Genomic DNA, 27,148 nt, shown 5'->3' with positions numbered 1-27,148 from the left:
ACTGTGGTGCAGACTTTAAAATCTGCAGCACTTCAATTTCTTTCCGCTTGCGAATTCTGCCTAGTGCAGAGGAAAATCACAGCAAAGCATGCAGCATGAAAATGCCACGATTTAAGCTTCGAAACATAAAAACCGCTCCGAAAAAAGCAGCTTTATGTGCATTTTTTTCCTGCGAATTTCTTGCGGTTTTGCTGCATGTAGCCTTATAGTGGGCCTGCACCTGTAGACTGTTGAATTAGAAGCATCTGTTATGAGCGGCGGATGTGACAATTTTAATAACAAGAAAAAATTTCCCGTTTGTCTTTACCATACAAGTCTAGCCGATATAAACGTGGAAATACATTGGTTTATTTTCATCACACATCCGGGTCAGGAAGACTTCTAAAAAATAAAAAGCTGGCCATACATTAGTGATCGTGTACGGCCGAACAGTCGACTTAATTCAGCTAATAGGACGTGTTGACATCACATGATCATTTAGACGTCTTGGAAATCTGGATAGTGTTTGCTTGCGTAAAATATACCTATATTTTTTATTTATTTTTTCGTTTTGACCGGAACTTCATTTTCCCATAAAATATATGTTGACATGACAGCTCTGATCGGTGTGTACAACAGATGGCCCTGTCAATTATTAACCGAGTGGGTAAAGTACATGAGACAGCTCATTACAGATGTTTCTTTCGGACACTAGGTTAAAATGATAGATTTTTTTTTTTACAGGTTGGTAATTATGGAAATATTTATTGGATGTGTCATGTGAAGCAACTGCCTATAGAAAATCCTATCGGATAACTACACGGATATCCGAGCTTTGCATCTTTGGTAGTAACCTTCACCTTCATAGAGAATCAGATACTGTTCATAAGTGCCAATAAGGCTAAGTTCACATTACCGTTCGTATATGTTTACTTTTCTTCCCTCAGGGGAAGAGAGGCTCGAAAGAATAAATGGAAAGCAGCGGTTCCGTTAGAATGATCATGGATTTCAATGTTAATTCCTTAGTTTCAGTTGCTTTCAGTTTGTCTCTGTTCGCTAGGTTTCCGTTTTTTTTCACGGAAACAAAGTTATGCAGACTGCACTTTTGCTTATGTTAAAATAAAAACAAACCTAGCGAACGGAGACAAACGGAAAGCAACTGATACAAAAGAATTACCATTGAAATCAATGGCAATTCTAACGGGATCGTTGCTTTCTACTCAATCTTTCGATCCTCTCTTCCTCTGACGGAAGAAAGGTAAATTATAGTAACACTAGTGTGAAAGAAGCCTAATATAGACATCTATGTCCATAAACCAATCCTTATGTACCATCAGACTGAAAAGGTGGTCAGACAATAATATGGATAATGCAATGTTCTGATCACAGTCACACTGATCATTTCTTCCCTTCACATAAATAATAAAACAAACTGAAGATCTAATCCACTATTGTCATATATAAAATGATGGCAGCATTTTTTATATAAATGCAGAATACACCTAAGAATAAGAATCCAGCAAACAAACAGTAACGCTAGCAGACAAGTGACCAGTAAGACATTCAGTAGCAATTCCTAGACGTAAGGAGGGCCTCTAGAATCCAAGTAGCCAATATACTAGTCGTGTGGCTCCTACCTCAAATTCCTTGCCTTCTATAGTTTCAGGTACACAAACCGTTATAAGGCCCATGAGTTTTCAATAATTGGGCCCTACCATGCTATGGATAGAGCTAGAAATATGTAATTCAGGTTTCCGAAGAAATCAAATACATAGAAAGCCCAACTTCTCTGCAGAGCCCATTATAAGGTTCTGTTCACACCTGTGTCGGTTTTTCCGTTGTTCTGTCTTGTTAGAGGAGCAGAACGTCGTAAATACTGGTTCCGTTACATGAAGGACACCATTGGTGCCTGATGGAACCCATTTACTTTAAATGGGTTCCATCAGGTGTCTGTGGTATTACCCGAAACAATAGCTCAGAATTCTGTTTCCAGTATTTTTGGGTAGGTCTGTGACGGAGTCCCCTAACGGAGCCACCAACTCAGATGTGAACAGACCCTAAAACTTCTTCCATGACCTTATTTACAACACAAGAGAGATGCATTATAACAAAACATCCTGCACACTTCTACACAATTGTATCCTAAGAAACATCATTGGCTTAGACATAAATAATCACTGAGGATCAAATGATAAGGGAATAAAAATAGGGGAAATACGCAACTAAATGAAAATTAGAGGTCGGGTAATGTCAGAGATTTGGGCATTTTGGCATTTAACCTCTCCGATTAGCTGTGCCGTAGCAGCCGCTTATTCTCGGTTCCCTATTGAGAAACACACGACTGGCTGATGGGTTTATTCGGGAGTCAGGAGATATATCTGTGGGACGGGTATAGCCAGCTTAACAGTTTGAATTATACAGCCATTTGTGTTGAAATTATAAAGTGAACTACTCTCCTGCCAGCCCCTCCAAAGCAGAAATGATCATGAAGATCAGACACACGATACAGAGAAAGAGCCGAGTGCAAAGAGTCTCTCCCAAGCTCCATGAAAACATTCGCTCCCAGGTAATGGCCTCACATCAGATTATTACTTGACAAATGGGCATTACAAATGGAGCATGAAGACAAAGAAGCATGGGACTTGATCTACAACCAGCGTAATGTTAATGACAATCGCTCATTTAGACAATTATAAGAATACACTGGAACGATGTCTACTGAAGTGAGGGCAGAAACAAAAGCCCAAGTTAAAGATTAACCATGAAGGCAGTTTGGTGATCCTGAAGAGAAATCTCAGCTGCTCCCTTGTCCATCATATAAAGAGTAGTGCCGGCTTCATCCATTAGTAAATATGTATTCTTTACTTAGCACAACTTATTGGCAGAACTAGATATTTGACATAAGTCATAACTCAATGCTCACAATCTCACGTCCCTGCGTCAAAAACAGAAACCAGTGACAATTTTTTGCGTAGCTTATTGACCTACCAGTATGTCAGCGTACAGAGGGCGGAAACCCGAGCGCCCGGATGAAACCCTGTTTGGATATTATGGGAAAACAAAAAAACTTAAACAAAGCGTTGTGTTTGGAGCCACTTTATAACCACGAGCTGTGAACTCTGCGCCAAAATATTGTAATGGACAGTACAAAGCCTCGTCGATAATAAAGAGGAAAAATTCCAGTAAGGCAATGACATTTTCCAGTGAAATACCGGACCCTCCCCCAATGTTACATCACAACTTTCAAGTTAATTTCCAATTGACACAGCAAAAGACTTGATATGTTGTTGTACTCGCACACGGGATGGTCTCCACTCCCAAAAAATGTCCAAAGTAGTAGTTGGACATTGAATTTCGCATCCTTTTTCATTGAATTTCTTTTATTGTGCACTTCATCATACAAAAAATAAAATCAACGTTTTGACCCGTTGCAGCGGTCGAAACGTTGCTTTGAAACGGTAGCTGGAAAATCACAATTATCACTTGAAGCAGTTGCATGAACATTTGACTTTCATAGAGGCAGGTCGGAAACACACGTAGGCAGCATTTTCACCGGTAACCACCACAAGATGCACTCTAATAGATCGTTGCAAAAAGCAAATTGTAAGAATAGGTATATAAATAGTCGACTCCTAGGTGCATTTCAGAAAACACCCCGCCGAACAAGCCGAGTAATAGGGGAAAAAGCATCATAAAGACGGACTGCTCGAGACCTACACCTGCTGTGTGCCCAGACCGCAGACGTCTCTCCACGTTCCCACCACTGGAGCTCTGTAATTGAACTGCCAAAACGACTGTCTCCTAATGAACCAATGTACCATTGGGCTCTAGAAGATAGCGGCAATTAGGATTTCATCCTTGTTGCGGATTTCCATTCTATCTTTGATTTCTTTGTCATTATCCTGTGTGGATTGCCCTAACAGAGCCTCCAACTCAGATGTGAACTGGGCCTAACCCTATAGTCAGGACCAAAAACAGTAGATGCCTAACTACATCCAAAAGATCATCTCCATGGGTCACAAAACAACTAAAGTGAGATCTCTGCAAAAAACCAACTTTTTGGGAATAGCAGCTCTTTATCCTGGCCAGATCTCCGGTGACAGGTTGGCACTACCATCGTACACAATGCATACTGGCATCTTTCTTTTTGCTGGCCTTGCAGACTCACTGAAGTTTGCCATTAGAAGCAGCTTTCCAAATAAAAATAGACCATACAAACATTAAAATACACTTGACATGAACAAACCTCATCTACCAGCCAGCTCACAAAAAACCGAGGGCATAGCAAGTGTGGCACCAATATAGAGAAACATCTCTGCACATGCTCCGCTGTAAAGCCAGGCTGTGTATATGTTATGTTTGTAATAGAAGCATGAAATACTTTGCATTAACATGACAAGCCGGCGCGGTGAGCAGGTGTGTCTCATACATCGCGTGACTTGTGAGCGCGGTGCTGATGCACCTTAACAGTGTTGTAAAGCCATATAGAAGCAATTACAATTTATAGCAGAGTAGACAAAATAAAGTTAGCATTTTTAAAGTCAGATAGACGTAGATTTTAGGGACCAATTGGTCCGGCAAGAACAACGTTCATGGTCGCAATAGAAAACAATCCAAAGTAAGGAGTCGTGCAAAAAAATAAAAATAAAACTAGATCTTGCAGCTTATACATGTTAATAACTCAGGGCTAAATAACACCAATTTTCCAATATAGCATGAGGGAAGCTATTTCACTAGATTCTTAAAAGCACCAAATTTATTATGTGTTTTTAAAACCAATAGTTTTGAATAGTGTCAAGAGAATGGGTAAATTGGTAAAATATGTCAAGTTCGCTTTAAAGACAGATGACATTTTTTGGGTGCAATGCATTGGTGTACATTTAATCTAACCAAGAGGTGAATTTAAAAAAAAAAAAAAATAAAAAAATAAAAAAAAAAAAAATGTACCTAACCTGCCCGCACACCTGTGCCAAATATATGATGCCACTCGCACCATTCTGATTAATGTCTTATGACTTCAGAGCTATTGACTCGTTGAGAGGGATCATGTGATATACCATAAGAATCAACAAAACTAAAAGGTATTTTAGTGGGTGCAATGACAATCACTAGCATAGCTCTATAAAGGACTTTACAGTGGTGATCTCATTTGAAAGGGAACCGGCCAGCAGTTTTTGTGGAGGGGGAAGGGCATTTTAAGCGTACCTTTTTTCTCGGTCACGCAAGTTGCGTTGGATTTCCTCCCCCCCCCCCCGTGCTGTGGTCGCAAGTGCCACATTCTGTTCTGAGAGACAGCTCTATCTGCCAATCAGGAGACCGCAAGAGCAGTCACTCAGAGCAGAGGCGGGGCTTGCAGAGTGCAGTGCAGGAGCATTGTACATCAAGTACCGCCTAAGTGGCACTTGTGATCGGTGCACTAAGGGAATTTAACTTGCATTACTGGAAAAGAAAGGTACGAAATGCCCTCCCTTTCCCCCTATATCACTCATATTGAGATATCAAAAACAGCTTACAGGTCACAGTACAGGTTATCATTAAGGGGGCAGACAGGAGGCAGATAGCACATAGCAGAGCGCGAGATCATGGGAGGGAATAAAGGTCATTTGCTAGCACAGGCCTGTAGGAGATCAAATAAGCAGTTAAAACAACTCCTATATAGGGTGAATATTTAGACTTAGTACCTAGGATAGGAACAGCTGTATATACAGTTCAGGATGCCAAAATGAAGGGCTTCACGTACCTTGTACGGTCATCGAAATATTCAAAATATTTTTAATGTTCTCACATTTCTATCAAGACTGTGTTAACCACAAATAGAGAATGGTTGAGCACTACGATCCTATCCAAAACCATGAAAAACAAACATCCAGAAGTAGCACTGACAGAAGGAAAGGACGGAACAAGGCAAAGAACGGCAATTAAAATTCCCTCTTACCAAGGCAGGCCACTGGACTTGCTTGACCTTTGATCCCTGAGCCTGGCTGGGGTCTTTCTTCTTCGCCCAGACCAGCTGGAACTCCACAAAAAAGGCTGCAAAATCTTCATACACTTTCACCCATTCTCGTTTATCCCATTCTAAATCATCAAATTCCACATACACCTAAAAGGAAAAAAAATAAAAACACACATTAGTAATCCATCGCGAAACGAACTGCAACAATAGACTGGATCGTTTTTCCTTCATTACGTCAATAGCCAAACATCAGTTAAAACTAAATCAAAACCGTTATCAAGCAAACGGAATTATTGGTAGAAATGCAAACCATTTTTTAACTCAAAACAACTTGTTAAATATTCACAGTGTGATATTATTCCAGTGCAGGGGTAAAACAGGAACAACTGTGCGCAAGTAAAAAGTCAAAACAAATGACACCAATTAGATCATGAAAAACTTTTAGAACAGATTACTTGCGATTAAAAAAAAAAAAAAAAAGAGACCTCAAACTATAGCCGAAAATATAGAAATAGTAAAGATCTCCTCCATGTCTTAGAAATAATGAAAATGGACAGGCAGGCTAAACACACAAGGAGCGCAAAACCATAGCCGTGTAATAAAGTAAATAAAAAAGTAGGGCAAAATAAAATTAGCATGCACGTCCAGCCAGTAAAGATAATTTTACATTTTTATTACAAACCAAAAGACAATTAAGGCCCCATATACACGACCATGCCCGTAATCACGGTGAAATATGAAGATGGGAGCACGGTCCGTAAAAAGCAAAAAATAGGACATGTCCTATCTTTTGCGGAGCCTTTCTACAGCATGGACACCTTCCCGTAAATATACGGGAAGTTTGTTAGTAGAGGAAGGATTAGTATCTAAAACTTAGCTTTTAATATAACCCATATAAAATGGAATATCAATATAGTATTGTTTATACTGTTGTATTATTGGACATACACATAGATCTATTCACAGTGAAGAATACAGGGTTATAGTTCCTTGAATATACAGCGGGGTAGGCTTGGATCATACGAACTTGCACAATAGCATTCTGTCTGTCCCTTAAGACTCACTCGCAACCCTCACTGTTGACAACACACCGGGCACTCGTTCTGAAAAGAACGACCCTGTTGTCAATGGAACCTATCCCTAATATTGTGATCGTTTCCCTAACTGAAGCTTCCGGGAAGGTGTCCATGGGCAATAGAAGTGAATGGGTCCGTAATTACGGACAAAAGCTACGGGTCGTGTGCATGGGGCCTAGAAGCACTGTAGACAAAAATACACACCGCAATCCATGATAAGATCCACCATATAAGGCCCCAAATAATAATAATAATAATAATAATAATAATCTTTATTTATATAGCGCCAACATATTACGCAGCACTTTACAATTTAGAGGGAACATGAAACAAACAATATCAGACATTACATAGTGACAAAGTTCATTTACAATTCAAACCTGGGGAGTGAGGACCCTGCTCGCAAGAGCTTACAATCTATGAGGACATAAGGGAGACACAAAGTGTAACAGTGTTTGTTCTGCACAATAGTCCGGCCATTTTTATACACATGCGGTGGTAACATAAAGCTGCATGAGCCGGTCACCAGCCAGTATCCGTGTATGACGGACATGAAGAGTGTGAGGGAATCTTATTCTGATGACTAATCTAAATGGAGGGCCATGGAAAGGAGTCAGATTAGGGAATGTTATAGGCCTGTCTAAATAGATGTGTTTTCAGGGCACGTTTAAAACTGTGGATATTGGGAATTAATCTGATTGTCTGGGGTAGCACATTCCAGAGGACGGGTGCAGCACGAGAGAAATCCTGGAGACGGTAGTGGGAGGTTCGGATTATGGAGGATTTTAATCTAAGGTCGTTGGCAGAACGTAGAGCCCGAGTAGGGTGGTAGACAGAGATGAGGGAGGAGATGTAAGGAGGTGCAGCACTGTGGAGAGCTTTGTGGGTGAGAGTAATAAGTTTGAATTTTATTCGGAAGGGGATGGGCAACCAGTGCAGTGACTGGCACAGATTAGAGGCGTTGGTGTAGCGGTTGGTCATAAAGATGAGCCTGGCTGCTGCATTGAGGATAGATTGGAGAGGGGAGAGTTTAGTGAGGGGAAGACCGACTAGTAATGAGTTACAGTAGTCAAGACGAGAGTGAATCAGAGCAACAATGAGAGTTTTGGCAGTTTCCTCCGTAAGAAAAGAGCGGATTCTGGAGATGTTTTTGAGGTGAAAATGACAGGAGCGTGAAAGTGATTGTATGTGAGGAGTAAAGGAAAGATCTGAGTCAAAAATAACCCCGAGACAGCGGGCGTGCTGCTTAGGAGTTATGATAGTGCCACACACAGAGATGGAGACATCAGGTTTAGGGAGGTTAGTAGATGGTGGGAACACAAGGAGCTCAGTTTTAGAAAGATTCAGTTTCAGATAGAGAGAGGACATGATGTTAGAGACAGCGGACAGACAATCACTGGTGTTCTGTATTAGAGCAGGGGTGATGTCACGGGAAGAGGTATATAATTGGGTGTCATCAGCGTAGAGATGGTACTGGAAGCCAAATCTGCTGATGGTTTGTCCAATAGGAGCTGTGTAGAGAGAAAAGAGGAGCGGACCTAGGACTGATCCCTGAGGAACCCCGATATCAAGGGGAAGAGGAGAAGAGGTGGAACCAGCAAATGACACACTGAATGAGCGGTCAGAGAGATAGGAGGAAAACCAAGAGAGAGCCGCGTCCTTGAGGCCAATAGAGTGGAGCATGTTAAGTAGGAGTTTGTGGTCTACAGTGTCAAAGGCTGCAGAGAGATCCAAAAGAATCAGGAGAGAGGATTTACCGTCCGATTTAGCCGCCAAGAGATCATTTGAGACTTTAGTAAGGGCAGTTTCTGTGGAGTGTAGAGTGCGGAACAAAATATGACTTGCCAGACTATAAAAGGTAAATGTGTATGAGAGATGCAGATACTTTACAGCAATGCACATCTACAATACAACAATGTGACAATATATAATACAACACATACCCAGCCAATAACATGGTCTGGAATCTGTATAAATCCGGCAGAGGGACTAACACCAGACACCATGTACCAGGTGGAACATAATACATGCATGTACCAGTCAATTAGGCTAGGGATCGTGGGGGGCAGTATACGTATCTTATATAAGCAATTCATTCAATTATAAAATCAGAAGCCTCTCTGAGGTCTTCAATAATCCACAAGTTACTCTGGCAGCCCTTTGTACACATTAGATCACGTGAGGGTCAGGGCCGGTTTTAGAAAAAATGCAGCCCTGGGCAAAGTTAAAAGTAGGGCCGCAAATGCTGAATTAGGGCCTGTTCACATCTGCGTTGAGGTTTCCGTCACACCTTTAGATCAGGGGAACCCATGAATGCAAACCATAGCTTTCCGTTTGCATTACCATTGATTTCAATGGTAACGTTTCCATTGCAAACGGTTTCCATTTGTCTCCATTCCGTAAGGTTTCCATTTGTTTGGCGTATACAATAAAACAGTGGGTTCCCCTGACTGAAAGATCTGACGGAAGCCATCAACGGAAACCAAACGCTGATGTGAACATACCGCATCACTGATTTCTAGCACGTCCAGGAGTGTTGCAAGCCCCAAAGCATATGTCCACCCTCTCACACAAAAAAAGGATCTATATACATATACAGTTATTATATCTTACAACTATAACACATGAAATATTACCTGCATACCGCTACTGAACACAACTCACTATTATAAGGCCATTACCAATAATAACACAACATAAAAGGTTCAAATAATACTGCCACACCATAACCACATAGTGACTGAATAATACCACCACACCATAACCACATGATGAATGAATAATACTCCCATACTGTTACTGAATAAAAATGACTAGACAAAAGACAAATATTACCAACATATATAGTGACAATATAGTGGTAGATGCCAGTAATACACAGGAGCTCTGCAGACGATATAAGTGATTACAGAACATTTATATCCAGTGACTCACAGGTGATGTTTTCTCTGATTAGTCGTTCACTTTCCCTTTTTCTCCATCCGGCCCAGACCACTGTGACAACTTATTCCAGCCACGACTCGTCTCTGCAGAATTTGACACACAGACATGTTGGTTTATCGCTTTTCCAACACCCTCCACACCTATACCCCACCCTCTAAACAAACTCGTAATCCACAGTGCCCCGCATGATAATCATGATCCCGCAGTGCTTGACACAATAAAAGCGCCCCATCAGCAACATGCAATGCCCACTTTGTTCCCCCTATAGATAGCACCACAGTCTTCCACCTTGTACATAGTGCCACACTGCCCCTCTCCCTTGTATATAAAGCCACACAGCCCCCTTCCTTGTATATAGTGCCACACAGACCCCTTCCCTGATATATAATGCCACACAGCAATCCCCCCTGTATATTGTCACACAGCCCCCCTCCCAAAAAAAAAGCAATTAGATATTGTACTTAACTTGCCCCATTCCAGAGCTGGTCAGAGCACTGCACGGCCCCTGGGTGGGGCGCTTGCGCAGACCAGCGTGATGCAGTGACATCATGCCAGCTTGCGCAGGGAGTATTCCCAGCGCCTTATAGGCTGCAGGCATAATGTGGCCTGCAGCCTATAGTAGTCATTTGTATCTGCGTCCCCCCGATGCTAGAGACGCCACCGGGCATGAGGGAGTCCCGTGCCGCCCAGTCCATAAATGTTCTGGACAGAGAGGTGTGGGCCACGTAGCAGCTGCAGACAGGGGGCTCTGAGAGGATAGGGCCCTGGGCAATTGCCCAGTTCCCCCCTCCCCACCTAACGCCGGCCCTGGTGAGGATGCAGCCTAAAAGGACAGGATCAGCTGACATCAGCGTACAATGTCTGGGTTACGTCAAAATCCTATAGTTACCTTCACAATCATAATTCCATTCTGCTAAATAAGAGTTTTATGAAGGCTCTCTTCGCATCTGCAGCGCTATTTCAGTTTTCTGTTTTGTCAGAAGAATAAAATAAAAAACTAATATAAAAAAGTGGTGCCAAATAGGTCACATAACGGACACAACAGCGCACAACAGACCCCGTTGTCATGAATAATGCGTTCTGTCAGGTTTCCAGCACATTTCTGTCATTTTACTGAAAAAAAACACAGGGCAGCATGATGAACCATTTTTTCAGGCACGTTTAAGGGAATCTGCAACGGAGGCTCCAAGCAGCCTCCAAAGCCTATGCGAACACAGTCTAACCCTAAAGAAACCCAAAATCTCCACATCAGGGGGCATTGTGATGCCGATTCAAAGTCATATTGTGTCACTTTAATTAAAGCCAATGAAGTCATTGTTCACAAGGCAAGAGTTTTGTGTCGCATTTCCAATGAGCCTGACACGATGATTTAAAATGTGAGATCCTACAAAATTATACATATTCAGACAGATTGCCAAAAAGGGATGTTGAGAATTAGCAATGGGTTCCCTTCGGTATCATTTGTCTAGCAAGGAGACTGAATACATTAGCAAGAGTCTATGAGGCAGGCCAAATGTCCCTCTGGGCACCGAGACTGAAAATAGCTCTTCTAAATATATGGGAAAGCCTCGGCAGACCCCAGCCGAGAAAAGCAGCAGAGCAGCATTCATGCATGCAGAAAACCTTTACCTTCAAGAACATATAAAAATGATTAAATATATAGTGTAAAAAATCCTGTACCATATATTTTATTTTACAGTGGGAGGGGGGGGGGGAGGGGGACTACATGTTCAGCGCACGTCTTCTCTACACCTACTGAAACTATCCATGTCACCCATTGAATAGTCTCCGGATTGAAGTAGTCCATTGCCGCTTTAGATGCAGGTCAAACTGAAAAAAAACAAAAAAAAAAAAAACGACGTCTACTGCAGATTAGTATCTCTTCAATATGATCTAGGGTTGGCCTGGTTTGCACTGTAAACAATGCTCGCTGTTTATACAGATAACTTGCTTGTAAAAACTGTTTAATAGCAGGGAACAAACCACTAATTAAATCCTGCCACCTGTAACCTCAGGCCTTCAGACAAGAATAAAGAGTTTGAAGGGAGTCCCTATAACCTGCGCTCCACCCAAGTGCCCATGGTAATTATCAGTGTAAACATATCCAGCAGACAATCTGGTATGTGCATCAGATATTTGTTAGGTCCTTTCCCCGCTGTAAGGAAATACACAGAGAACAAACAGCCGAGCTTTCCTCCTCCCCCACTTTCGCTGGTATGTTGTGTGGGAGAGCGCAGAACACATTCCCCTGACAATCACCTGTCACTGTCAGCTGGAATGACCTCAATTCTACCCACATGGTGCAGAGACAACATACTGAGCAATGTCTCTCTCATACAATGTGGAAACCCAAGCTATCCTGGGCAGCGTTCTGTACTGCGACTCAGGGGTTGTCAATATCGTAGGTTTTGTTCACGTTCGTGTAGATTCCTATTTTTTTTAGGGATTATGGCATTTTTAAAAGCAAGAACACCACAGACGAAAGCGCAATTCTTGCAGTCCAAGATATCAGCTTCCCGTAAGACCCCATAATAGGTCAATAGGATCTATCAGGATTTGTTGGGATGTTTTAAAAAACGAACCTACAACAAAACATATGAACCGTAAGTATATAAATATTATTTATACACAGCGAGGGTAGAACATTGATTATCCTGCTACCATGGCGCCTGTCAAGGGATGGGATATATCAGGCAGCAAGTAAAACCGTCAGCTCTTGAAGTTGACGTGTTGCAAACAGGGAAGGGTAAGGATCCGAGCGACTGACCAATTGTGATGGCTAGACAACTGGGTCAGATCTTGTGGGGTGTTAACAGTCTGCAGTGGTTCGTAAATACCAAAAGGGGTCCAAGGCAGGACAACTCATGAAGCAGCAAAAGGGCCATGGGTGCCCACAGCTAGCTCGTCTAGTCCGATCCCACAGAAGAACTACTGTATACCAAACTGCTAAAATATTGAATGCTAGCTATGAAACAAGACGAGCGTTTGCTCGTTCATCGGCTGATCACTGTCCTGTTTACACAGGGCAATCATAAACTAGCGTTCCCTTAAAGCTCGTTTGTCCGATAATTGGTCGGTGTAAAAGGGCCTTTAATCCACAAATTCCCCAGATCTCAATCTGATCTAGAATTTGTGGGATGTGTTGGAACAACAAGTCTGATCCATGGAGGCACCAACTTGCAATTGACAGGACTTAAAAGACCTGCTGCTAACCTCAGTGCCAGATACCACAGGACCCTCTTCAGAAGTCGGGTCAAAGCTGTTGTGTAGGTCCTCCGACACGAGGAGGACCTACACAATACTGGGTTATGGTTTTGACATACATACATAGTATTAAAGACGCCTCTGGATTCTAACAGGAGGAACAAGACTTTAATTATGGAGCGTTGAATTTGAATGAACAAATGCACTAGACCATTTGTTCTATCGAAAAGAAAATGTTAGACCTAATAATATTTTATTTATAGATCTCGGGCTACATAATGGAGCCTGCATAAAGCCCTATCTAAGAGAACACGAGACCAAGCTATTTCAACTCCCAACAGTTCTAGCTCAGAAGGTCTTCACCTTCTACATGAAAGAAGTTCTTCTTTAATGCGCGTCTAAATTTAGCACCATCTGCCAGTGTGTCAACTGACACGTCTGTGTCTGCCACTGAAGAGACGGAGAGATCTTTCATTCTGCAAGTTACATTTGATGCACAAAGGACACTACGTGGCCTGACGTCTTGTGTACGTCTTACCAGCCTTAATGGGAAACTGTACACAAATGAGAACTATTTACACAGCTAATGGGTGCAGCGCTACGTCTCACTCACATTAGGTGTACTGGAAAAACCTCAATGCTGAGAACAGACCACCTGAAAAGATTTTCTTCATTTCACTTGTTATATTTCAGTTTAGAATTACAAATTTACATTAAATATAACGGAGACTATTAGAAAGGGCCCAACACTTTTTCTGTTACTTATTATGGCGCCATCATATTTCACAGCCCGAAGCAAAAGGCTGCAATCACAAACATCGGCCAAATGGCAATGATGGCACGGCAAAATGCGTTTGACCACAACGTGTGTACCCGGCCTTAGTCCTCATTACAGACCTGCGCTATAGATGGACCAGTAATAAAGACCATAGACTTATGCACCCACACTGTACCTCTATGTGTCTTAAATCATATGTAGGCACACCAAGTTGTTTTTTTTTTGTTTGTTTTTCTTTTTTTAACCACAGGTTTCATGAGTTGGGAAAAAAAATCAAGGCATGGTCCATCTCTTGCCCTATGGAATGTCTATTCACGGTCTAAACACTTCAGTATTGTTAATGTGTTAGTATAAGACAGCACATAAGGATCTAGCAGGATCCCTATGCGCTGAGTAAATGAATGGAGAGGAGTGCATGACGCTGATTGGTCAGCGTCATACACTCCCCTGTACAACGCCCACTTAGTCTAAAGTAAAAATACGCCCAGTTGGGCATTAAGCAACTCATTAGCATAAATCTAAAACCGCTAATAAAGTGGTAAAAATAGATCGTTTTTTTAAATAAAAAGCACTGCTTTAAAACTCTCCTTTTTGAAAGTCCCTTCTTATTTACAGAATATCCCTTTATAAAGAGTGTAAACCTCTCCCCCGTTATCAATGTAACAACTTTATTGCTCAACCGGCCTTCAAGGAACAGTTATCACCACAGGAAACAGATCTTGCTCTGAAATCTTTGCTTACAAATTTTTAGCAAGCCATTCCTGCGTCTGACAATGATGGGGTTCTGGAAAGATTGTGGATTTCCAGCCATTAAAGGGGGATCAAAGGTGAAATAGTATACGGCTGTCTTCTTGCCAGTCATACGATTGAGGTTCAGGAGCCACCTGTCTTGTAGCACACAGTACACAATGTAAATAAATATTGAATGAATGGCAAGGATACTGTTGCTGCAGTGTACAAAGCCAAACAGCCCTGTTGGCTCAAAGAAAGCTTCAAACACGAAAAATTCCCAAGGGTGGGGGATGGGAAATTATAATTAGAATAGATTTACAGCCAACATCAATCCTAAAAACGGCCTGATAAATTCAATGAATACAAAACCAGTGCACGGCAGCCTGTATGTTGTACAGCAACAGTAGGCATTTTCTTTTCCCATGGCCTGTCCCGCTTAGAGCAGGAGGGATTCCACATTTATGATAACTTAAAGGGATTGTGTCACGACAGACATTAATATAATATCCACAGGATATGCCAGAAATGTCTGATGGATGCGGGTCCTACCTCTGGGACCCGCACCTATCTCCCCAACGGAGGTCTGTTGACCCCTTCCCACCTGTTGGAGGGGGGCCTCTGTATCGCTATGCTACACGGTTTCTGTAACTTCCATTCACTCCAATGGGAGTTTCAGAAACACTGTCGTTTAGCAAGCTCAGCTGTTTCCGAAAAACCCGTTAGACTGATGCAGCCATACACATTTTAGTTACAGTCGGTAAAACTGGCCATACATGGTCAATGAAAACGGCCGAAGGATGAGCGATCTTTCACGGGACTAAAGGTCTTTTTACATGGCCAGACGAGGGCCGTGTAAACGAGGGCCGTGTAAACGAGCGCAGATCAACGAGACAGCTCAATGATCAGCACTCGTTTGCGGCTTTCACAAGGAGCTTGAATGGGGACGAGCGCTCGTTACTACAATCGGTCCCCATATATTTTTAGAATGTCAGGGAGATGTGCTACAGACAACGAATATTTTCTGCATTTAAAATGATGCTATCAGCCGATGAACGAGCGATTGCTCGTTCGTCGCTGCCCTGTTTACACACGGAAATTATCGGTAACGAGCCTTTTGCCCGATGTAAAACGGCCTTTAAGCATTTGTGAAATGGCTCATTGCAGCACATCTAGCCAAGTACTACGGACTAATTGGACGAAAATTTTTACACGGCCAACTTCTTTCCAGACGATGGTCTGTCATGGTTCGGCTAACATGAACTTTCGTTGTTAAATTTCCCCCGATGAACAGTCGCTTCAGTTGAAATAGTATGGCCACCTTAAGACAACGGACCCCCTGCCCCCCCCCCCCACTCTGTATGCAATAGAAGACAAAACGCTCAAGACCAAAATCATCAAAAATAAAAGTTGAACAAGGTCACAAAGCAACTACATTCATTTAAAAGGATTGACTTGATGCACCATCGACATTCAGACTTGGTTCATACATACATGGAATAATAAAGCAGCAGCACTTTGCCCGTATTCAATATTAATGTAATTCTGAAAACTTCTATTCCTTATGAACTGTAAAGAAATATCACACAGATGTATAATAGATCATGAGATGCTCCTCGCCTAGATATAGCAGACCTGACACTCACCAGACGTCTCTGCTGCAATGCTTCAGTCAATGCCATTGTTCTTCATGAACAACCTTTCATCCATGTAGAATTACCAGTAAATGTAAGGCTGTGTTCACATTTGTGTTGTGGTTTTGTTTAAAATAGAAGACAATGCTCGGCCAGATCTGTCGTACTTACAATAAACGGGGTCTGTTGGGATGTCCGTCGTTTTGTCAGGAAGAATGGTACTATATGCTGCACTACTCCTCCGTCACATCTGACAATTTGTGACAGAGGTTCTAAACGAAGATTAGACATAATAGGACCTCAAAAACCTCGAACTAATTACTGTAGTCTCACAGAAGACATCAGCAGTTATTCAGTTTTGTTCTTTACAATAATTTGGCTCAGGCACAAAACAGAAAAGAAAAAAAAAAATACTGCCGACACCAGCGAAGCCTCCACAAACTACAGATGACACGGAGGTTTATTATAAAAAGGAGCCGGGGAGCTTATCGAACAGGTACTATGGCGGACACAACTGCATCGCAGTAAGGAAAGATTGGGTTGCTACAACCAGACCACTGGGGAAGGCGACTGAGAAACACTCGGAGCTCAAATTAAATGACTGCAACAGGTCATATATAAATCTACCAAATCCACACGTGCCCACGTCAGAACTAGGACTGCCCAAAAATACAATAGGGTTAAAAGTAGGGGGAAAAAAAAAGTGTTGTTGGGCAAGAGACCTTGGTCTACCAGAAAAACCATATCTAAATGAACATCTAAGCAAATGGGGCAAATCTTATAAAGAAGAGGGGGGTTAGTCTGGATATATTGTTTACTCAGCAGAATTGGGTCAACTATGCCGCAAACTCAATAACTTACAGTGGATACAAGCGGTCAGCTATCATCAGGATGGACGCAATAGTTCTACTACCCAGGAATGGTCAAAGCTTGACAACACCAATAAGAGCGAGAGGCTACAAGCCAGATTATCATGTTATTATCGTGTCAAGAAGCATTGGGAAGGATTCCTACCATTTGATGCCAAGCATAAGAAATAGAGGTGGAAGTCCTGTTAGGAAACCATGTGTGCTGACAGCCCTGAGTGGACTGACGGAAAACCAGAAAATTCCAGCAGGAAGGATTGAAATATCTTCAATTTATTCAGAAAACAAAAAGGGTTCATGGTGCATGACAGAAATATATGAAGTTTATAGTCTAGTAAACATAGATACATCCCATGTACTCAGTCACAAGTTAGCCTGTCTGCCAATGCAAATTGTAACCATGTTCATTTAAATTCCAATGGCAGCCCAGAGGTAGACTGTACGGTAGTGCATGGGGGGGGGGGTGTACGGCTCCTCAGTACAGGGCCACGTGGCCTCAATGTGCTGGAGCCCTAGCCCTATTACTGCTCTGGACAAAACCCTAACACGGCCATGAGCACTAAGGGAATGATTGCTGCAAGTCTTTTTCCATGTAGTTCATGGGAATTAATTGGATTGTAAGATCGTAAAATCTGTCCACGATACCAAGTTCCTAAATACGTATTCCTATGTGTATATTACCACGAAATAGGTACATAAAATAAGGATATTTCTGCAAGTCCTAGAAGAACTTTCATGTTCTTCAGCATATTAGTCAGCAGAGTCACATGTCTGCCTGGCAACGGGCAGACACAAAGCCGGGTTATGAGAATAACTATGTCACATCAGGCTGCTGCTCCGTAGTTGCTAGGCAACTGGAAACGGAATTGCTGCAGTAGTATTAAAAATGGCACAGTGGGGAGATCGGATTAACGGTGTTACAAACACCATCATACAACAAAGAACAATAAAACAAATACCACCAGGCCTTTTTTCCCTGCAGATAAAAAAAATAAAATAAAAAAAATTGGGGGAATAGAAAACCTAGCCTCTCTCAATGGATACACATACACACTGCAGAACACCTTGCTGTATACAGCATACACACACACACACACACACACACACACACACACACACACACTGCAGAACACCTTGCTGTATACAGCATTCACAGATACACATACACTGTGCAGAACACCTTGCTGTATACAGCATTCACAGATACACATACACTGTGCAGAACACCTTGCTGTATACAGCAGTCACAGATACACACACTGTGCAGAACACCTTGCTGTATACAGCAGTCACAGATACACACACACACTGTGCAGAACACCTTGCTGTATACAGCATTCACAGATACACATACACTGTGCAGAACACCTTGCTGTATACAGCAGTCACAGATACACATACACACTGCAGAACACCTTGCTGTATACAGCATTCACAGATACACATACACTGTGCAGAACACCTTGCTGTATACAGCATAGTCCCAGATGTAAGGCCCTATTGCACTTAGTCACCTATACTACTGTGCTATATGCAAGTCGGAAATTTTCACCACAGCACAAGGCCAAAGTTTTTCTTGCATCCCCCTTATGGGATCTTACCCCATTTTTGGCGCTAGCTATACGTCACTCTCACAAAATATACAACCGGGGGAATAAAATCTTATAAAAGCATTGTTCAATAGGCCAATATCTTCCAGCCCAACCTCCCCATAAGCATGTAATTTCACATCAGCTGCGCCCACATGTTTACTTCCATAAAGAGAGCGGGATACGCTGCTGCCAGACATCTGGGGCAACGCTCATCTCCCAGAAATACAAAGAATGGGGCATGTTGAAATCCAGTATGCTGGATTCTCATCCTACCCCCGGATGGCAGATGTGAAGCGGATAGTTGGGCTGCCACCATACACAGATTATTTTCCTCATTGTTTCCATCTAGGAGCACCCGCACACTGTATCTCATGACAAGTAGGGTGGCTCATTTGTCATGCAGTGGGCTCAAAAGCCTCACATGACAAGCAGAAGGGGAACTCCTCTCGGTCTGGGACTCTCCGAACAATTTGCAGTGATAGCTGGAAAGATTTCAGGCCTCCAATCTTTTATAAAATGAAAAGAGGTGACCATCGAGCACGGTGTCGAGCGCCTATATATTCTATCTATATTTTCCCAGGAAAAAATTGCGGACAGAAAACTAAAGCTCTGTTCACATCACGCAGGGGGCTATATGCTGGAGGTATTCCCCACCATATAGCCATATAGCAGCATACGAAAGTCATTGGTCACAATGTTAATTATTTTATTTTTTTAAATACCGTAAAGCGCAATGTAAACAGAATCGAAAGCACAAAGCCATATACTCTACTATGTACTGCGTAGACAATAGTCCTGTACTGTAATCATGTGTAACGTCTGGAAACGTCACAAGACACTAAATGCAGAACTCCTGCACGGCTGAGTAGGTTTGATATTCATAGTAAGGACGACAGGGGTTTTTACGTTGCATTTTTGAGCTGAACATGTGGCACAGATGCATTATGAATTTCTGGCCTGAGAGATTATAAATGGGAATTCTTAGATCTGGTTGCCTGGTAACGGCCATACTGTCAGGTTCTGTATTCCGGCTCTACAACAGATGTCTGCAAAGGAGGGGGGAATAAAATCATCATCTTGATTCTGTAAACGTGGAACAGCAGGCTCAGGAAGAAAACTTGTCGGGAGACACATTTGCATTGTGAACGCAGGACATACAACAATCACTTGTCCCTGTTTCAGCTGCTGTTGTCAATTATAGTTAAACAGACGCCTCTTTCTTTTCGCCTGCACAAAAAAAATGAAGCTTCTACCACCGGGATGTAATTATCCAGGTGCTTTGAAATTAATCAAGCCATGCAAATTAAGGTTTTTCCGTACACGGATAGCCACATGTTGCCTGCATCCCTCGGATCAGTCATAAATTTATTAGAACTAGATTGCACTGCCGAAACCGCAAGCCCCATCATAGGAGATCTGCTCTAAGTTTGGCCGAGAATGCATGTTTATTCAATAGGGGCGAGGGAGACAAGCAGCTGCCAGACACTTCTAGAATTGGCTTATCTCTGTTGTTGAAATTCAACTTATGCCAAATTGTTGTTTCCCCAACTTCTGCGACCGTTAGGAGGCCCCTCATACACCTTATATTGTTGGTGGACCCTGCCGAAATCAGCGGACACACAGAGGCCCATTATGGAGCTGTGTGCTGCAAAGCGGCGCCTCCATCAGGCGCCGTATTATGTAATATGTCCATAAATGACATGTGATGGAGCACACCACAAATTGCTTTCGGACTGATTTCACATACAAAATTGTTTTTTTTTTAAAAAATACATCATCAACCCATATCAGCTTATCAGGACTGTATTATGGTATAGTCTCATGTAGCGGTTGAGGTGCAATTAAAAACTGCATAAAAAAAAAATCATTTTTACCACAATTTGGTTCTTTTCGATGCAGTTGAGTTTTTAACCACAACATTATCAAAAAATGCACCTTTGGTTTTCTACAGCAGATGATGAAATCAGCAGCATCCTAGTAATAGCTCTATAATGTAGAAGTCAGGACATAGTGAGGGTAAGACCGGAACATGGCACTAAGGACATGGAGTCAAATCTGATCTAGACAATTCCCGCATTGAGTTTCTATGTATTTTCTCCATGTGCGAGTTTTTTCAGTACTTTGCATTCCACTCTCCATAAACATATGAAACTGGCTGTGAAAGGAATGTGCGAGAGCCTGCGGAAACAAAACGGAGCTCAACTCGGGACAAGGAGTGATATTAGTGCATACATTTCTAGATACAGCGAGAATAGGCTGGCGACATCAGATGCGAAATTTACATACCGAACATTTTTTCTATTCCCTTGGCATTACCACATTCTGTTCAGAGACCACAAACAGAGTGGTGTAAACATAGAACCTTTAGGCTATCACCAATATTCACACATGTCGGATTTGCCATAGTAAAATCAGACGTGGATTTTTGAAAGATTCAGCAAGAGAAAATTAAAGCTGAAACTTTAAATTTCTGCGCCAATTGTAATTCAATGGGTCTAACACAGGGGTCGCAAACACGCGGCACCCGAGGCTGTCATCTGCGGCCTGCGGGGCACCGAAGCTCCCTCAGGAGAGCAGAGAGGAGGCCGAAGGAGGAGCGCGCCAGCGCTCCTTCATGACGTCACGAAGGAGCGCAGTCCCTTTCCCACGCTGCTGGATCATTGGTGGTAGTTTAGCAATGGCCACACAGCTCCCTGTAGATCAGGGGTCTCAAATATCGGCTCTGCTCTGAGACTCTGGAATTCCCTGACATCGCTGTCCACATATGAACAGCGATGTCTGGGGCTTCCCCAGAGCCGGCGTCCCGGGCAGAGCGCTAGTATCGGCTCTGCTCCGGGACTCTCTGGAATTCCCCGACATCGCTGCCCATATATGGACAGTGTGTCAGGGTCTTCCCCAGAGCGGAGTCCCGGGCAGAGCGCTAGTATAGGCTCTGCTCTGGGGAAGCCTCTGACATCGCTGTCCATACATCGACAATGATGTCAGGGGCTTCCCCAGAGTAGGAGTCCCAGTGATGTCAGGAGCACAGCTTGAGTCCCAGGAAGAGCCTACTAGCGCTCTGCCCGGGACTCCAGCTCTGGGGTTGCCCCTGACATCTGTCTATATATGGACAGTGATGTCAGGAGCAGAGCTGGAAGCCCAGGCTGCACTCACAACTCTACTATTATATCACATACTTTACTCCAGTCACATCCAGAGCTGCAGTCACCACTCTACTGTAACATGTTATACTCCAGTCACATCCACAGCTACACTCACAACTCTACTGCAAGATCAGTAGATGCAGATGCAAACATCTTGTCTTATACTCCAGCCACATCCAGAGCTGCAGTCACAACTCTACTGTAACATCATGTCCTATACTCCAGTCACATCCAGTGCTTGAGTCACAACTGTACTGTAACATCAGGTCCCATACTCCAAACAACTCCAGAGCTGCAGTCACAAATCTACTGTAGTTCGAGTGCTAGAAGCTGCTCTGCTCCGGGACTCCAGCTCTGGGCAAGACCCTGACATCACTGTGGTAGCATCTGCGGAGGGCACTGTGGCCTTTTCTGGGGGTGTGTTGCATCACCCTCCGAGGGCACCGCGGCAGCATCCACCGAGGGCACCGCGGCAGCATCCACCGAGGGCACTGTGGCGCTATCTAAAAAGGGGCTGCCCAATATTGACATGTGTGTCTGCCAAACGCTGCTAACTGTGCCTCCGGACTGCATTTAGCGACACTTAAACTGGAATGTTGAAATAAGCGCGTGGAGAAATCTCAAATTTTAAACCTAGCGGTATTATTATAGTAATGTAGTATTGTAGTAATATTATAGTAATGTAGTATTATTATAGTAGTTCAAATAACTGATTAATAATAATTTTGTATTGTATCAAATTTGAAAGTAATGCGGCCCGTCAACTTCCCATTTTTTCTATATGCGGCCCACTTACCCGGCCGAGTTTGAGACCCCTGCTGTAGATGGTGCCCCCCCCCCCTGTTGACCGCGCTACACCCCCCTCCCTGTAAATAGCTCAATTGAGTCTCCCTCTAGGAGTGGAATCCCCAGCCAGGGCTTTGCCGATGCTCGGGCAGGGGCACCCTCTGCTGGAGGAGCCCCTGAAGTCACTGTCCATATATTGTCCGTGACTTCAGGGGCTCGTCCAGCAGAAGAATCCCTGGCCAGAGCATCGGCAAAGCCCTGGCTGGGGATTCCACTCCTGGAGGGAGCCCCAATAGAGCTATCTATAGGGGGTGGCACTAACTACAGAGGGCACAGTGGCACTATCTAAAAAGGCGATGCCCAATATTCATATTCTTGTGTCTGCCAAACACTGGCAACTGAGCAGCTAGACTGCATTTAGCGACACAAACTGGAAAACTGGATTGTTAAAATAAGCACAAGGAGTAAACTCGCAAATTTGCAGTAAGTTTAAACCTAGCGGTGTTGTTATAGTAAGCTAGTATTATTGTTATAGTGATGTAGTATTGTTATAGTAATGTATTAATATTATTATAATAATGTAGTATAGTGATATTATAGTAATGTAGTGATATTATAGTAATGTAGTACGGTTAGGGTATTATTATAATAATATAGTACTGTTATAGTAACGTAGTATTATGGTTATAGTAACGTAGTATTATAGTAGTTACAATAAAAAATGATAGTGAATTAGTTATTTGATCAACTTTAAATTTTTTCTATGTGCGGCTCATTTACACGGCCGAGTTTGAGACCCCTGGTCTAACCCATGGCTTTTCCATGCAGAACCAGCGCAAATATTGGGGTTAAAAAGAAAAAACCAAAATATTCACTTGCATTGGATGCAGAATGCCAGTGGATTTGGCGAGAATTTAGGTACAGAATCCGCACCCTAATAAAATCAGCAAATCTTAAAATGTGTGAACCTGGCCTTACAATGAATACTCAAAACAATCAGCAAGAGCAACAGCGCCACCACCAGGAGGTAATATTGAAAAAGACAGGAGAATCTACTAGGCCCTGTTCACACGGCAGAATTTTTGCGGCGGAATCCGCCGCAAAAATCGAGCCTCCCATTCATTTCAATGGGAGTCGGACGTTTCTTTTTTCTGCTAGCCTATTTTTTTTTTAGGAAAAAGTAGCTTCCTGCTCGATCTTCAAACAGATTACACCCGAACCCCAAGTAAAGGGGGGCAGGAATACTTCAGTTACGGATTCTGAAGCGGTACCCGCCACACAAAATCCTGTGTGTGAAGTTTTCCTAAGGGTATGTGCACACGACAAAGCCAAATAAGTCTGAAATTACGGAGCTGCGTCCAGGAGAAAACAGCTCCAGAATTTCAGCCGTTTTTCACGGCGTCTTTTACGGACGTAATTGGAGCTGGTTTTCATTGGAGTCAATGAAAAACGGCTCCAATTACGTCCCAAGAAGTGTCCTGCACTTATTTTACGCGCCGTCTTTTGACAGCGACGCGTAAAATGACAGCTCGCCTGCACAGATTGTAAGACCTGTTGCAAGAAATGGGCAGATGCTTGCCGACGTATTGGAGCAGTCTCTTCAGGCGTAATGCGAGGCGTAAAACGCCTCCATTACGTCTGAAAAGAGGTCGTGTGCACATACCCTTATCGTTTTTAATATATATATATTAGAGGCCCCTACTGTGATCACCTTTCTCAACCTAGTGCTTTGTGCTTTCAAGTGTACCTGGCAGTGGAGTATGCTACAAAATCTGTTGGAACTGCAGAATTGACTAAAGTGTTACATATTGACAGCAACGCCAAAGAACGTAAAAGGCACCATTGTACAAACAGGAGATAAAAATCCCTCAAAATACAAAGTTAGCACGAAGCTGAAAGAATGAGCACAAAGTTCATAGGCTTAAATACACTTAGCTAATGCCTTAGGGCCCATTCACATGAACGTGAATAACGTCCGTGTGCTGCGCATGGAAATGACATGCAACACACAACCCATTGATTTCAATTGGGTCGTTCACATATGAGTGAGTTTTCACGCAGTTAGAGTCCGCTGCGTGAAACTCACCGCATGTCATATATTGGTGCGTTTTGGCGCACCTACGCGCCCATTGAAGTCAGTGGATGCATGAAAGCCACGCACCACACACGCATGCACATCCGTGTTCAGTGGGTGGTTTGCGCATCAATTCAATTGCAAAAAAATAAAAATAAATATAAAACTATGTGCTTTCCGAGTGCGTGAATAACGCATGCCGATCGCAAAGATTTGTGGCCTTGGCATATTCACTTATTTGCAAAGAAAAAAAATCAGGCCACAGTTAAACGTCCCTATGTAATGTGCATCCTGCAAGTCCTCAAGATTTCACTGGTTATGTCTGAGCTTTTCGAGTAATGAACAGGACCGTCATGTTACAAAAGGCTCAGAAAAGCTAAGCTGAAAAGAAAGGCATGAGCTGGTTTGATCTGAAGTTTAAATAAGAGGATTAGGGGAAGGGTGGGATATTTCTTCCATCATATCAGATCTGGTAGAAAGTGAGACTGTACTGTGCTCGATATTCCCATTCTCCAGCTGGGGGAAATGAGCAGAGACCCGTAGCTTTTTGTAATAGTTTTAAAAGGACATTTGTTTTATTGCACCACTTATTCCAAAATAAAAAATGAAGCAACTTTTTTTTTGGGTGGATACAGCTCCTATGCAGACCTATGTTGCTCCATAGTTACAGGTTACAAACAAACTATGTGTGTGGTCCGATTCTGCAGTCATGTGTCACTCAACTTCCTGTCCGCTCTTCTTGCTGACCAATACACAAACTATTTATTTTTGCAGAAACTGCTAGGTTTATTGGCTATGAAATTAATTTAAATAGTTTGTCACTTTTTATGTGCATGGCGTATTTTTTTTCAATATGCCGCATGTTCGAACGGATCCGTATTTGTACCGGTTTTTAGCCCATATAAGACTTCGCAAAAACTGAACTTGCATTTTTATGCGTAGTTCCCAAGTGCAAATTTGTTCTGTTTATTTATCATCCATATTTCTGCATCATTACAAAAACTGCAAAAAACAGTTAAAGGCGAACATTCCGGGAAGTGAAAATTTTTTCTTAGGGGCAGAAAAGTAAAAAAAACAAACAAAAAAAAAACAAAACAATGCTTATCAAACCTTGCCCTCGGCAATCCAGTGGCAGACCCGGTACAATGCATGTGACCACTGAGCCCCCTGGTTAGCTGCATCGGTCACATGCTACGTGCATGTAAACCAGCACAGGGAGCGCCCGCCGGTGCGACAGTGCTGGATCGTGAGGGCAAGGATAGGCAAGTATTGCTTTCTTGTTTTATTTATATTGCAGCCCCTAAGAGGAAAAAAAAATCTACTTCCTAGAAAATCCCTTTAATCCTTTAACAAAAAAAAAAAACAACAAAAAAGATGGAATAAAAACCAAGACAATACGAAAACAAGAATGGAATTGTAAAAGAAAAGTATCTATTTTTAATACATATTTTTATACACAAGTGTGAAATAGCCCTGAAGGTAAGCTCACGAGTCAGATTTGCTACGGAAGTTCTCCAGAGCAAATTTGCAGGGAAATCTGCACCAAAACAGCGGATTTTACTGCGGATCCGAGAGTAATCCGCAACAATAAATTGCTTGCAGATTTTTACTTCCCCCATTGAAGTCAATAGGGAAAATCCACAATGGATCCGGGCTCAATTGGCAACAGAAATGGACACGCGGCGGATTTAAATGTAAATTCACACTAATGTAGAGGAGGAGTGCGAAACAGAAATACTGACTCCCCGATAAAAGCCCAACAACCCGACATTACACAAGCTACTTGCAGGTGAGGAGAAGACTTCACCAACCGGACCGAGGGGTCTGGTTCACGTCAATGTTTTCCTTACAAGAGCACTCCAACGAAATTGGCCGGTGGGACCGCTATTACCTCATAAATACAGCAAACATTTCTGTCTACTAGCTACAATGGACGCACGGCTGAATGTTACAAAATCATCAAGGGTTTGCTGGCAACTTCTTTATTTTTCCTTTATTGCGCAGTGAAGTCCAAACCATAGCAACCAAACAAAGGCTGGAAAACCACTCACATCCTAAGGAAAGCAGAATAGTCAAAGCCCAGAAATGCATTGTGAGGATACTATGTTCTCAGCAGATTGCTTTGCTCATGGCGGATGCAGCTTTGTTATTAACATTTTCATTATTTATATCATATTACACACCGTACGAAGAGCGTTACTAGGCGGATGTAAAGAGAAGATGGAACCACTAGTTACTTAGAAGATGAAATGGAAGAAATATATATATATATATATATATATATATATATATATATATATATATATATATATATATATATATATATATCACTGTCCTTTACATGAACAGGGAAGATCAGGATGTACATAGCTAATGTGAATAGTGCCATCT

At 42.5% G+C, this 27,148-nt stretch overlaps 1 protein-coding gene across 3 annotated transcripts in view; it reads right to left on the bottom strand.

The window, feature by feature from the left end:
* JMJD1C (jumonji domain containing 1C) overlaps positions 1–27,148 on the bottom strand; it is a 250,851-nt gene that overhangs the window by 149,997 nt on the left and 73,706 nt on the right. For all 3 annotated transcript variants that reach the window (XM_075841133.1, XM_075841132.1, XM_075841135.1), the window contains exon 2: positions 5,915–6,079. In XM_075841133.1, coding sequence (XP_075697248.1) covers positions 5,915–6,079 — 165 coding nt within the window. The remainder of the gene's footprint in view (positions 1–5,914; positions 6,080–27,148) is intronic.

Source organism: Rhinoderma darwinii, chromosome 11 (genome assembly GCF_050947455.1).
Source record: "Rhinoderma darwinii isolate aRhiDar2 chromosome 11, aRhiDar2.hap1, whole genome shotgun sequence".
NCBI classification, from domain to species: domain Eukaryota; kingdom Metazoa; phylum Chordata; class Amphibia; order Anura; family Rhinodermatidae; genus Rhinoderma; species Rhinoderma darwinii.
The sequence above is the reverse complement of the archived record's forward strand: the minus strand, read 5'-3'. Positions and strand labels throughout refer to the sequence as shown.